General features: G+C 40.5%; 1 protein-coding gene across 8 annotated transcripts in view; it reads right to left on the minus strand.

Annotated features, from left to right (window-relative positions):
• The window catches only part of OPA1 (OPA1 mitochondrial dynamin like GTPase), a 76,398-nt gene extending 62,899 nt beyond the window's left edge, over positions 1-13,499 (minus strand). For 2 of the 8 annotated variants that reach the window (XM_041003032.1, XM_041003035.1), the window contains exons 1-6: positions 13,298-13,499; positions 6,687-7,005; positions 6,030-6,126; positions 5,188-5,295; positions 4,704-4,757; positions 3,954-4,021 (exon numbers count right to left, since the gene is read on the minus strand). In XM_041003032.1, the coding sequence (XP_040858966.1) occupies positions 3,954-4,021; positions 4,704-4,757; positions 5,188-5,295; positions 6,030-6,126; positions 6,687-7,005; positions 13,298-13,329 (678 nt within the window). In that variant the 5' untranslated portion in view covers positions 13,330-13,499. The remainder of the gene's footprint in view (positions 1-3,953; positions 4,022-4,703; positions 4,758-5,187; positions 5,296-6,029; positions 6,127-6,686; positions 7,006-13,297) is intronic. The other 6 variants (XM_041003040.1, XM_041003034.1, XM_041003039.1 and 3 more) reach the window with 3 other exon arrangements.
• Between the last annotated feature and the right edge of the window lie 1,611 nt (positions 13,500-15,110).

The following is a 15,110-nucleotide window of genomic DNA, read 5'->3' on the forward strand; positions in this document are numbered from 1 at the left end:
AGCTAAAATGGTCACAGACGTCTCACGAAGATGACAGCCCTACTGCTTTTAAGGGAAGTAGAGATTAGGCTGGCAGACAATACTGGAAGAGAGAATATTTCAGCCACAAGGCACAAAATCAACCACCAAAATAAGAAGTAAAGTTAACATATTGGAAAGAGGGGCGTTAACACTAGCACACGCATCACCATCTGACAATTACTTTTAAAACGGTAATGACGCCTTCTATAAGTTGTATCTGTAATAGTCATTTAAATATTTTTATAATCTGCAAATATGTTTGTCACCTTCAAAATGGTCATAATCTTTACTTTTGTGACATGAGATGACAAGACAAAGCATAAATAATGCTTCATTTTGCAAGTCAATATTCGCTAGAACACAATAATCTACAGAATCTAAAAAAGGAAATATACTAAGTAGTCTTGTCACCTGCATATATTAAGGATGACAGAAATATGATTATCAATCAAATTAATCTATTAATTTACTTAAAAAAAACCTCCAATTCCAAATTTATCTTCAAGTAATTCTTAATGTCTCCAGATCTCAAGAATATTACTTATCCATACTGATAGCTGTTTTAAATATTTTTATTTTCCTCTTTCCTCCAGTGGACCAGTAATAACATTTTTGTTTAAAAATTATTTATTAAAATATGGTTTTACTTTGTGTTATGTCTTAATAAAGTTGCAAGAAGTGGTTTTGATTAAATCAAAGCAGTTATCAAAATTTCTGATCAACATAATAACTAATGCCACAAAATGAATGTATAAATCCAGGTAAAACCAAAGAAGACTGATGATTAGTTAGCCCGTTCAGCATCTTGTGGGAACATATGTTTTGTGGACTTTGTTACTATCACAACCTTCTAGCACATGTAAGTCTGGAGGCTCCAGGCTCAACATTACAGCTCATCAAGTTCTTTCCACTGTTCATGCAGTTCACCCAAGTCAAGCCATCTAACTCCGGGGTTCCCCTCAGCTTTCCACCAGTTTAACTTCAATTGATCTGAACGCTCCTAACTGTTCCTTAACTTTACAGAACTTTTCTATAGATACGTTCCTCTACAGAAATGAGGACCCTTTAGTCTCAATTGAAGAAATGCTTTTCAAGTATTATTATTTTAAAAAATAATTAACTGATTCCCACACACTTTTATACTTAAAGAAGAAATTTACCTTTAAGTTTCCAATGAGAAACTTTGCCAAAATCTGACAGCCAGTCAACTAACAGGTGAGCACTCTCAACTATAAACATTACTTAAGGGCCCGGCACAGTGGCCTAGTGACTGTTGTCCTCGCCTTGAACATGCCGGTTTCCCATATGGGCACCCGTTCTAATCCCGGCAGCTCCACTTCCCATCCAGCTCCCTGCTTGTGGCCTGGGAAAGCAGTGGAGGACGGTCCAAAGCCTTGGGCCCCTGCACCCATGTGAGAGACCTGGAAGAGGCTCCACGCTTCTGGCTTTGGATTAGTGCAGCTCCGGCTGTTGCAACCACCTGGGGAGTGAACCATCGCATGAAGATCTTCCTCTCAGTCTATCCTCCTCTCTGTATATCTGACTTTGTAACCAAAAATAAATAAATCTTTAAAAAAATTACTTAAAATCTGGGACTCTCAGATAGATACCTGACTAACCTAATCACAGAAGTATCAGCTAAAATCTGGATCCAGTCTACTACTTCTGATTATTTCTCGAACTTCCAAACTTGAAGTCTGAATGGTTTAAAAAGGCCCTAAGGCCTCCTTCAGGCTTATATTCAACCATCAATCTGCAGAGTACTCTCCTAAAATCAAGTTCAGCTACATCTTGACTGCATGTTCTTTACTCTTATGTACCACAGGCAATAGTCAAGCCCTGAAAACATAAAGCTTCATATCAAGAGAATTCAAAACCATCCCCTGAAGCTTTTTCTGATAGTAATTTTTTAATATCAATTACAATTTGTTTTAACATGGAATGAAAGTAGTTTAATTGTAACGCTAGATCCAAACTTAGAAAAAAAAGTTGGGAAAAAAAAATGCTAACTTTTTAATGGACAAGATAATCACTATACATTAAGAAAGTGTACAAAAGGAAATAGTTCATTGGATATTTATTATGAAGTAAGCAAAGAGCAAAGTCAAACATAATGCAGTACATTCACTTTCCTGTCTACTGTACAGCAATTATAATTAAATTCCCAACATACATTCTCTTGCTTTCAGTATTACAGAGCACCTGGTCTATAACTAGTAAGTCACCTATCACTTCATTAAGATTTTAAGGTAATTATCCAACAGGCTTTTCATGCACCAAGGTGATCTTGAGCCGTATCAGAGAGAAAACAGGCATGCAGACATCCCGATGCAATTTAGGAAAAATCCTGTCACTCAGAGAACCACGCTAAATCACCTTCTCCTCACTTAGATCAGCTCTGTCTCTGAACATTTAAACTTACCTCCCTTAGGCTCAAAATAAGCTACATATATTAAACCAACCTATTTTTCCCAAGTAAAATAATCCAGATTGATTTTGGTAAAAGTAATGCTAATGCAAAACAGATCAAGTTAAAATGCAAAATACACACACATACACACACTTCAAAACATATTTTCTTCAAATTATAAAGGTAAATGCATAGGAAAAAGGATGAAACAGTTTTGGAATATTACATAAAAAGCTGAAGGATAGGGACAGAGGTGGAAACCTTTACAGAGGAATTACATTTTCTTGTGCCCCAAATAAACAAAAATGATTTCCTTTGATGTGTCAATACTATAATAAGTTTCAATATAAAATATATTCAATATTCAAATTAAAATGTTCATAAAACATTTTTTGTATAAATCTCTTTTCTTATTTTTATTTTGAAAGGCAGAGAAAGAAAAAGAAAATCAAAGAGACAATCCCCCAGCTGCTGGTTCACTACCTAAACAGCTGCAGCGGCAGATCAGAGCAGGTGGATGCCAGGAACACCTTCCTCAGTGGGTGGCAGAAGTCTAAGACTCTGTTCTACCATCTGCTCTTTTCCATTCTGAATCAAAAGAGATGCAGCCCAGACCTGAACTGGCACTGTGACGAGGGGTGATGGAATGGCAAGTGGCAACTTAGTCTGTAAAGCCACAATGCTGTCCCTTCTCGAAACATACACATGTCTAGAATTTTCACAGAATCACTATTTTTTCAATTCCAAAAGAATGAAAAAGAAATGAAGGCCAGGAAATTCTCAGGTAAATACGTGTGGTTATAAAAACACAGTGTTATATGTTGTTCTATGTTAGTAACTACCCTGTAATTTTCATACGGACTTTGCACATGAATTTGTACTGAACCTGACACACCCTAAGTAACTCTATAAATAACTCTGACTTTCAATATAAGAGAAATGATTTATTTCTTAATAACCCATCCATTCCCTCTCACAAACTCCCCTAAGTGAAGCTTACTTCCCAGGAGAACTAAGAGAAAATGGGAGACTATACTGATTTTTATAACGTGCTTGAATATATTGAATTCTGAGAAGTTTCAGGAAAATTAAGTCTGCTTACTTTGTCTAAATCAGTTTCCCTCCCACACACAAAAGTCTTAAAATAATCCGTGGAAAAGGTAAAATATAAAAAACTATGAATTTCAAAAAATTTTTGGCACAAAAACAAACTTATTCCTTACGTAGATTTTTTTCCAAAAACATTTGAGGTATCCTCTTACCTAATCCTTTCACAGGGATAACTTTTCAAGTTAATATTTCATAGAACACATCTCAAGAAAATGAGCTTCTCTAGTCATATTTCACAAACTGCCACTAATACCTCACATTTTGCACTAAGACTAGTGACAATACCTCTATTTAGATACTCTTGGGTGAATCTGCTCCTCAGACGTTACCATTTTCAAATGGCCTAGAAAAATAAAAACTTGAAAAAAATCTTTCAAGGCTACATATGTAAGGAATTCTTGCTTATCCTTACCTTCCTATAATGCTTATCACCTTCAGACCCATGATCTGTTGCTCTAAATGCTGTTTCTCCAGGGGAACCTTAAAGATAAATAAACACTCCTTCAAATACTCCAGTCATGTCTACTCATAGTCTAACTTAAATACCAAATTATGTCTAGCCAGTTAAAAGGAAATGAAGCTTTAGAATAATTCAGGTTCAAAATATCAACTCATTTCTTTTTTATTTTATTTTATTTTATGACATTACTGGTAACTGATACAGAAAATTTAAAGGAAAATTATAGCACATGCTCAACTGTTTAAAAGTATATATAATTGAATGTTATGATTAAAAGACAGTCTTTAGTAAGAATTATTTTGCATGACAGTACTTACAGTTGGGCCAGTATCACTGCCAATACTGACCACACAGAAGATAAAACCAAATTTACAACGTCAACTATGACAGGGCAGATGAGACAAACTAAAAAATCACTTTTCATTTCACTCATTGAAAATAATTAGATGCACATCAAATTATTTCAACTAAGCAAATTTTCTTTTCAAAACAGTTTTAGACTTACATATTCATGTTTAAGAATTACTTTTATTATTTTATCATTTTTACCTATAAGATAATGAGTTTTCCTAATACAGTTCTGGGGTTTTAAAATTTAGCACAAGCAGCATTAAAAGTTTGGTCTGCAATTGTAATTGCACCTAGTTTATTAGCAGCATTTAAAAGGCATGTTAAGGTCAGCAGAAATGTCTGTTTACACACCTAACAAGAGAAGTGGGCCAGAAGATCCTATGACTTCACTAACCAATTTGTGACCTGTGAAGAATCAGCAAAAGGGGAAATAGAATTGTAAAATTCTATAGGAATGAGCACACACAGACGTCTGAGATCTTGTCACAACACGACCGGGATGTCACTGGGCAAGTATGTTCAAATAGACCTTGGGAAACTGTCTCAGCATGGTCTATCCAGCTAAATTTCCTTTGAAAACCCCAAATTGGCTCTAACTAATTATGAAAAGCAAACACATAGGAAGTCTCATCTACATGTCAAGGATAAGCGTGTTTTTCCTTTACTAACTCAAAGCCAAGCATTTGTAAGCTCTTTTTTGCCCTTTTTTGAGCTTTCAAACTACTGTGTGATGAAATTTTTTTTAAAAAAACCTTATTTTTCTTTTGTACTGATTTCATTTAAAATATGATGATAAACAAGTGCATTTTGTTAGATCTAACAGGTTCCTTCCTACCTGTGGTGAAAAAGTCCTTCAGTATGCTGAGGCTTTCAACAATCTTGTCCAAGTCTGGTGCTACCTTTGCAAGGTCTTCTGAAGTAGGAAGAGCTTTTATAAGTTTCTCTGGAGAAGATCAAAACACATACACAACCTTCAAAATCAGAGTACGTGCCAGAAACCACAGAAGGACTACACAATTCTTGTTGAATCCTCACAGCAACTGCACAACATGGCTACTGTTCTTACTAATCTCCCAGCCGAGGAGCTGCGGCACACTGTGAAGAAGCTATCTCATCAAAAAACATTTTTAAAAGGTCAACATGAGTTCCAGGCAATCATAGCTATCGAATAGCCTTTTTTCTCACATGCCTGTAAGAAGTTGCACAGTGGCCAAGTGCAGAAATCACTGAGACCAGTAGCAGACTTGTATCTAATTAAAAAGAGCTAGTTAGGTAGATCATGATATATTTGTTCTGGGTAACATTACATGACACTGAAAATGATGTTTAGAGAGGTTGCTTGGAAGCAGAAATGTCAAACTTGTCAGACAGGTAGACACAAGATGCCAAAGTGTATGTTCACTGTGACAGTACAACTTTTAGAGGTGGACTTAAATAATAAGCATATGCATAAAACAAAGACAAAAAGATTCAATAAAGATGGTAAGAGCTGTGTCAAATGATTGTCTATAGGATGTACTCTTCACATACATTTCCACGTGGGCAGCCTATCACTTCTGTCACTAGAAAATAACTGTGCAGTATCACACTCGTAAGTTTACCAACTATCTCAATGTAACTATTTCTTTTTCCTAAGGAAGTGACTCTAAAGTGTATTTTAACATTGATGATACAAACCCCAATCAATATACTCATCAATTTCCCACACGATGTCAGGCACGATCCATTTGTAGTCACTAAGGTCAGGTATCATATCTTTCCATTGATCAAAAGTCTGAAAAATAAGAATTTAATCAGGTGTTTTGCCAAATAAAAATGCAAAGAAAAATTAGTTACTTAAAGCACATTCGTCTACTGAGAGCAATGTACTATGACCAACAATTTAAGAAACAAATTTAATTTGTTCTAAAAGTTAAATAGTAGACAAACACAAAACATGTAAGCCTTCCTCTACTAAATACGGAAGAGTGTAAAATTCGAAACACACTCCTGCTTTCACAGGTTTTATGATTTGGCTTTCAGCAATTCTATGGACATAAAGGAAGACATGCTGAGACAGAATGCTTTCTTTCTGGCCCGAGAGGTGACAGCATGAGATTTGCCACAGAATGGCAAAGTTCAACATCAACGCTAGCTAATATCATCCCTAGCCCAGGGCCCCTTCCATGGGAGGTATTTTCTTATTATCACTGTTAAAACAATCTACTATGGTAGATACAAACAATAAACATTTTAACATCTAATTACATACTGTGGTTAAAAAAAAGTCTACTGTCAAGATTCAAAGCAAGCATGCTAGAATAACTGGAATAGCAGCAGGGACATTGAACTCACCTTCTTGGCTGTGTAGCCACCCCCAACAGCAGAGCCAAGGATGAGATACCGAAGCTTTAGGAGCCTTGCAGCTAACCTTGCTGGCCAAAAATTTCTGTGGGGCTGGTAGCCATATTTAATTGGAGAAAGTTTCAATTTCCGTAAAGGAGGATTAGTTAGAGAGGAGAAGTGCTGAAAGGATGCCCTGGGCTGTGGTCTTTGGAGCTTTAAGGAAGGGTGATGTAGATGATAAATGCTTCGTGAAACCAGATGCAGTTTTTGTAGTGGTAAGCTTCTTTTCATTCCAGAGCTGTGGTTCACTAAGGATTGGCAGACCTCACTGCAGGAAAAATGAGAAGAGGAGAAAAGGTCAGCGACAAAATACAAACGAAACGACAGAGCAATATTCAAAGGAAAACATGCTTATGCACATGTGATCAAAGTATTTCACACAGTACTGTGCGTTTATTAACCATCGACTATGTCCGGCACTTTGCTAGCACATGCTACCTCATTTAATCCTAATAACGATGCTCGAAGGACTAGAATTGTCCTCACTGTGGACACAAAGACTTTGTGGCACAAAGTGCACACTCCTGAGAGGATGAAAGGGAAGAGTGACATCCGAGCTGGCACTCCGAGGCTTGTGCTTTACTGTACTGAAGGCGGGCTGTGATCCTGGCCTGAGAAACTGAAACTAAAAGGAGAAGAGGTGGAGGGGATTATTTATTTATTTAGTCAATTACTAGATACTCTAAGTAAATTTAAGAATAAAACTGTATACAATCTTGCTGTTAGCAGAAATTTCAGCAGTGTAGAAGAGCTATCCTCTCTCTCCTAGCTACAGAGGCACTGCAGAGAATGAAGACTCACCAATAACAGCCACTCGCCTGATCATGTTTAACATGCACATTCACCATTGCTTACCACGGGCCAGGTCCAATTCGAAGCAATTTTTAAAATTACACGACTTTACTACATAGGACTGAAAATTTCTTAGGAAAAAGAGATCAAGAATCAGAGAAACAACGCTGTGAGGAAAGACGGTGGGGAGAATGGGGCATCCCTTGTGTTCCTGGTCAGTGCCAGGCATGAGGCTGCATGTTTGCATAAATGCCACTGTCAGAGCTCAGAAACAGCCAGTGTAAAGCCAGCTATTCTCTTTCCAGATCTGTTTTTCAGAACAATGCCTTGCTTAAGATAGAATGCCCAGGCAAAGGTGGGAGAGAGTTTGAAATGAGAATCGGCCTGACAGTAAGATCATTCTTTTTCAGACACTAGTGGGCGAGAATGTGGAAGCAGCAGATGCCTGAACAGTGTGGCCCAGACAGGAGGCTGAAGCGACACCCAAGAATCTAGAACACTCAGGACGACACAGGGTCTTGCTCTCATTAACACTTTGTAGGAATTTTTTAATTCAGGAGACCCAAGGGAAAGAGGACTTACCAGGGTTTAGGCACACCATTCATTTGCGATTTGATATGTAACTGTTAATTCTGCACACAAAATCAATTGATTTCTTTACAAAAACCAGTCAACACATTACAGTTCTTTTAATTTACAGCCCAGTCTCCAAAACATCATAATTTTCACCGTGACATAACAAGTCTAGTCCACACCTTCTTTTATCGACTGAGACTGAAATCTCCTGACCTCAAACTCAGCAAACCCCTCAGCTTCAAAAGTGTCTCTAGACTACCAATCACACACACACACACACACACACACACACACACACACACACACACACGAAAATAACACTCCCAACACTCCCATGTCTAAGGGGCAGCAGGCACAGTTAGGTGGTACAAGAGTTCACAGGAAAACAAGCGATTCTTGGGATGAAACAATCCGTGAAAACTTAGCAGAAAAAAGTAAAGTTTAAACATTAAGAGGAAAGTGAAACGTCAAAACAGAGAATTCCAGGTCAGCAAAAGAGCATGGGGTAAGACAATTCTAAAAAAAAAAAAAAAACCAAAAACCCCAACAGGCTGGCACAGATGGTTCATACTGGGAGGTAAAATTGGAGAAATCGCAATTTCTCAGTCCTGTAAAATGGCAAAACAGCAGAAATAGAATTAACACCCATAATGACTAATTTAAGTGTCTGATTCTGACATTCTCTCCATCAAATCTGTTGTGCTCAGACTTTAACTTGTCTGGCAAAATACCAACACTCGATGAACCTTACTATTACTTTTTCTCTCTGCTCGTGCCAAGGAGATGAAGTACTGTCAGACAGAATTATACTCAACCAGACAGAAATATCAAAGGGGCCTTCTTAATCGCCTGACATTTCCACTTCCTCTCTGTTATCCAATCCTTCGTCCACTCCCTGTCCAGACTATCCTTGATGGTTCCTTCTTTCTCTAACACCCCATCTCTCCACAGCTCCCCCAGTGCTTGGCACATGACCTCAGCCTTTACTCTTCTAAGAAGAGGAAGCCATCAGGAGCAAACAGGTGCAACTTCTTCACAAGGAAACTGTTTCTTTATTGCATTTACACTCACCTTCTCCCCGGTGCAAGATTCCAGCAAAGGCTCCTCTTCCCATCAAGGGCAAACCCTTGTTTGGAATTCTCCCCTACCTCACCAGACCTTAGGAGCTGTAGGGCAAGTCTGACCATTTTTAAAGTTTTATTTATTCACTTTGTAAGTCTCTCATTTTGACCAATAGTTCATACAACAAAACACCTCAAGGCTCTGCTCTAGCCATTTTATAAAATAATAAACCAACCTAATTTCAGATGTATTAGGCTTATAAGACAGAAATTGTGCAGTAATACCAAGTTGCTGTTCACCACACAACCAACTTCCACTACTGTTAACATCTTTTATTAGTATGATATGACTAGAAGCTATAAACACTCAGCTTCCACTATCAGAAACATCTCACATTAGTATATATGTCCCAATTAATGAACCACATTCAGCTTCCTTACTTTCTGATCCAAGCCTCTCTCCCACCCCAACCTAGTTAGCACACTCTCTAGTTAGCACACTGTTCAGATTGAGTTTCGCTGGATTTTTGTTGTTGTTTAGCTCCCACATGAGGGAGAACATGCAGTATTTGTCTTTCTGAGTCTGGCTTACTTCCCTTAACATGATGTCCTCCAGTTCTATTCATTTTTATTTCTACACTTCAGTGAGCAGCTACAACTGACCACACCAAAGGCCTTCGCGTCTTTGGAATTCTTAGCAAGGTCTGACAACACTGACATTTCAAATGAGTGAAGCTTCCTCTCAACCTTTAATTCCTACCCCAGTGTACTTTCTTTCAGTCTCCTTCTCAACTTTGGGGGTTAACCAAGGCCTTTATATACCAACTTCTCATTGTTCAGCTACACTCACTTCCTCAACAATTACCTACATACCGTGCTCACTGTCACTCACTTCCACCCATCTCTTAAAAAGCTTTGCTTGAATTAAGAATAAAATCTGAATCCCTTGGTCTTGAAAGCAGCACCAGTCTGATCCCTGCCTGTCTCCTATTTGCTTCGAAGCTCGACCCAGCCTAGTCCTCATCCTCAACTGTGACACACTCCTTCTACCTCTCATGGCTGGGTGACAAACTACTGGCTTCCTATGGCTTCCCCTTAGATACCACTGGCTCTCTTTGAATCTGCATTACAAGGGGAGGCCCTCTGCCACAGTTCTTTGTAGAGCTTATAAAATTTGCATTACATAATAGTGTATTTATTGCAGTAATATTGTTTGTGCCAGGAAACTGCAATCTTTTTAAAGTTGGTGGTCCTGTTTTCTTAACATTTTATTTCCAAGGCCTAACCCAGTGCCTAACAAATGACAGGCAATGTCAAGGGCGAAATTCGATTGCAAACAATGGAAAGAACCCAGCAGTGGTTAGGACAGAGTACTCAACAAATGCCATTTATTAATTTGTCAAATATTAATTTGTGCTAACCTCCAGCAATGTATGAAGGGATGAATAATCCTTTAATCCTCAGAAATTATCTGTATATACGTATCATAATTTGATGTATTTCAGATTTAAGTTCATCTCTAAGATGCTTTTTGCTTTTCACCACCTTCTCCTTCCTTTGCTCCCAAATCCCTGAAATGCCTACTTTCCTCATGTTGGCAGCAATGCTGCTGGGTGGGAGTCAGGGACAAAGAAAGGGAGGATGCGCTGGTCCAGCACTTCAGGTCAGGAATTGCAGGAGAAAGGTGCTCCAGGTACTCAGTCCGGCTAACAGCCCAAATCCTGGCACTCCAAAGGCATCCTCAAGGATTACTTCCAGAACTTCCATTTCAGGGAGATAGTCTAAAGATCAATGTTCACACAGGAGAGAGCAATTTTTCACAACAAAGCCCTGCTGAGATACAGGTACGTGAGTTAGAGCTGAAGAAACCTTACTGAAGGCGCCGTCTGAGGAGACCCAATCCAAGTGGGCGTCAACAGCAGCCGTTGTGAGCTAAGGCTCTTGTGTGCTCGCAGGAGGACCCCACAGCCTTGATGCCCTGAGATCCAAGCTATACCAGTGCTTGTAGGGTATCTGCTCACATCAGCTACCTGCTTCCTGAAAACTGCTAGCTGATGCATCACACACTTAAGATACAACTGCCAAACTAGCCTCTCATCCAGTGGTAAACTGCCCACGGGGTTACATCAGCCATTCCCAGACTCTTGGGGAAATTCAGCAACTCTTTTACACAGCACTGGGGAATCCTTTCTCGGAAAAGCAGGTATTAAATCCTCATTTTAGGAACATATTCTTAGGAACATTCTTGAAAATACTGCAGAGATAAGAGTACACTGTCATTCAAAAATGACAATAAAAAAAAGTTTACAGAATGAAGTATGTCTTACTAAGGTACATATAAAGCTTAAACACAAATTTGCAAATATGCCTACTGAGTGTATGTACACATAAATTTCCCAGAATTGAAGAGAGAGCAATGTTGGTGTGGAAAAGCCCAGAGTGCCAAGACACGTGAATGCTAGGGGGAAAAAAAGACCCACATGTGAACTGGGGACTGAAAAAAATTAATATAGATGATAAGGTTAAGATCCTGCAAGAATGCATGATGGGAAATCTATAGCAATGACAAGCTCAAGAATAAAAAAAAGGACTTTTTTGGTGAGAATTCTCATTTGCAAAAAAGAATTCTAGAAGAAAATGCAGCAATGACTTCACAGTTTTGAAAGGGACATAACCTGAAGACAACCTCTGTATTCAAGCAAATCTAAAAATCAAGTGGGTGCAAGACAGGTTTTTGCCCTCAGAAATCATCTATTCTCTTCCTCACCTACTATGTGTTCTAATGTATGCCACTTCCTAATATGTAGCTGTTTTTTTCAATAATTTTATACAAATATTATACCCATAAGCATGCGTTTATATCTTTAAAGCACGTTTATATTCTCATCTCTTTAAAAAAGTGGTATTTTAACTGTCCCTGGAAAAGGACTAAAGTAAAAGACACACTTAAACAAGGCTGACTTTCCAACATCTCCTCTTTTGCAGGTAGATTAACTGCGCCAAGCATGGCACTTCTGTCAGGACTCCATGGAGTACACAGTTCAGAAGCAATTCAGTCCAAGAGTATCCAAATGAATAGACAAATCATACTAACTACAAACCAGTGTGCTTTAAAACCTCACCCACAAAATATTTTCACGCACCCTTACTGTTGCAACAACTATGCTGGGTCCTACCCATTTATTCTCTTTTAAAAGAAAATGACAGAGTTGCTTCCCCCTTAACTATTGAGAAGCAGACATGCAAGGGTTGCAGGCAACATACTTCAATTCCAAGCACTGTGAATTTACCTCCAAGTCAAAATTCAATTAAATTATGCCATGATTCTAACTGATGAGCAAATGTAAACTACTATGCATATTATCTGCATTTGTGCTCCAATTAACTTTCATAAAATGAACGTGGTTGTACTCTTCATAAACGCTGTAAAGTAGCTACATCACTTAAGGAAATTCTGGAAAATAAAGTGTTCAGGACACAGGCTAGGAGGTTGAGCTTACTCAGGCAAACCAAGGTTTTCCAACCTTGCTCCTGCACATTGCTTCCTCCCAAATGCCTACAATAGGATAGGCCTGAAGGCATCTAAGGACACAGGAACAATATTACAAGTAAAGGTCAAAACTAACCACGTTAAAAACGCATACTGCAACCCGCCAAAATGAAAAGGTTGCTGTTGATTTCCTGCCCTAGGTTTAAAGCAGACCAGGGGGGACAATGACAGTGTGTCTGTCGCAATCATCGCGGCAGCCCAGAGCGAGTCTCCTTGCCTGACCACTGAACAGCAAAGCCGCCACGGCGCTCCGGATCTGACTGCAAGCAGAGGTCCCCCGAACGGGAGAGGAGCCCAGGGACCTGCAGGTGCAACGCGGACCTGGGGTGCAGGTGGGAGCTGGAGACCACCGCGGACAGGGCCGAGCCCCGCTGGCAGAGGACGGACAGAGACCCATGGAAGAGCAGAGGACACACGGGTGCAAACGGACAGTGTAGCGGGCCGAGCTGGACAGGGGCCGGCACTGCATAGCCCTCGGCCCGGGCCGAGACCCGTCCTCTCCCCTGATGGACGGAGTGATGGGGCAACGCGGCTTTCCAACACCCCAGAAATAACGGGGCCGGGGGAGAGCCCGCACTTACCAGGCCACGGCGGCCCGGCGTAGTCGCCACATCCCGCGAGCCGGGAGGTCACCCAGGCGCCGAGATGGCCACGTGGGAGGCCCCGTGTCAGCCCCAGCCCGGCTCCGGCCACAGGAATGACCCAGGAGAAGGCCCTCCGCAACAAGGGCACGGAGCAGCCGCCGAGGCCCTCCCAATGGCGCACAGACTTCCGCAAACGCCGACCCGGCACCCGTACTCGGTCCGTCAAGCAAACAGTCTCCCCACACTCCCCTAGGCGGGCAACGCGAACGGTCCGCGGTGGCGGAGCGCATGCGCCCGAGGCTCAGCTCGCTCCGCCTCTCCGAGCGCTCACTGTTTCCGGGTTGGAATTGGGAATTGGAGTCTCCAGATCTGGGAGTTGAAGAGGGTAAGGGTGAGAGCTGGTTAAGATGCAGGGTCACGACAATTTAATTACATTTAGGCATGCAGGTGCCTAGGGCGTACAAAATGAACAGTAACAAAGTAATATAAGCTAACGATGGCTCCCGTTGCCACTATTCCTGTCGATCTGCGTTTAAAACAATCCTGAATACTGCAATTTTCATGGACAAGGTCAGAGCGTTGGAATAAAGATCAGACCCGGAAGGAACTTCAAGTCAGCCAGGCCAACTGTGTGTGGGTTTAGATTAAGTTCGGGCAGTTTACACCGTTGTTAAAAAAAAAAAAAAAATCCTTGCTTTTCATGCACCAGGATTGCACAAGGGCTCCGGTTCACATCCCGGCAGCTCCACTTCCCATCCAGCTCCAAGCCTGTGGCTTGGGAAAGCAGTCGAAGATGGTCCAAAGCCTTGGGATCCTGCACCCACGTGGGAGACTTGGAGGAGCCCCTGGCTCCTGGCTTTAACCTGTTCCAACCCCGGCTGTTGAAGACACTTGGGGAGTACATCAGCAGATGGAAGGTGTTTCTCTCTGTCTCTGCTTCTCTCTGTAAATCTGACTTCTGAACAGAAATAATAAGACCTTTAAAAAACGATTTTGGTTGTCCACTCCTCACCAACTTTCATCTGGTTTTTAATCCTACCCCTCTGTTGGATCAGCCCTTGTGGCTGCTCCAGCACAGCTGGTGGTGGCTGAGCCTCACAGGGACATTCGGCTGATCCCCACACTCCATCTGCGTCCCTCCTCAAGCTTCTTGAGGACATCACATTCTCTGCCATTGCTCCAGCTCTCACCACCCAGTTCCACTGGCTGGTCTCCTGCAGAAGAGTCCCAGCCCTTGGAAATCTCGCATCTGCTTTCTTCTGTCTCTGGATCTTCTGTCAGTTCCTTGACCTTAAACACCCTTGTAACATTCTAACCCAGTCAGTGTGTGTTTTGTGAGGAGCCTGTAGGCTGTGAAAGGGATGTAACCTGTAAATGATTATGGAACCAATTGGTGGCATAGCCAGGACTAAACTCAAAGAGTGCGTCACCCCAGAGACACATAATGGCCTTGACAGAACTGTGTTTCCCATAGCTGTGGGAATGACAAGTCTGGATTCATCCACTTGGTAACACCAAGTATGATCCCAGACACTGTTAGTAAAATTCCCAAAAGCAAGAAAGTGGTTATTTTCTTCGAAGACCACTCACATTTCAAGGATTGTTGGTGTACACAAACATCTCTTTCTTTTTTTTTGAAAAAAAAAATGTTTATCTGATGAAATTTATTTCTATTATTGTACAAAATAGTAAAAGGTTAGAGTCACATACTTATCCACAGATGGGAGTTATTTAAATAAATTATATTCATACTTTCCATGAAAACTTTTTGTAATCTCTGTATGCCCTGACAAAAACATTGTCCAAAACT

This window comes from Ochotona curzoniae, unplaced genomic scaffold (assembly GCF_017591425.1).
Source record: "Ochotona curzoniae isolate NIBS_2020 unplaced genomic scaffold, NIBS_Ocur_1.0 scaffold_2587, whole genome shotgun sequence".
Lineage (NCBI taxonomy): Eukaryota > Metazoa > Chordata > Mammalia > Lagomorpha > Ochotonidae > Ochotona > Ochotona curzoniae.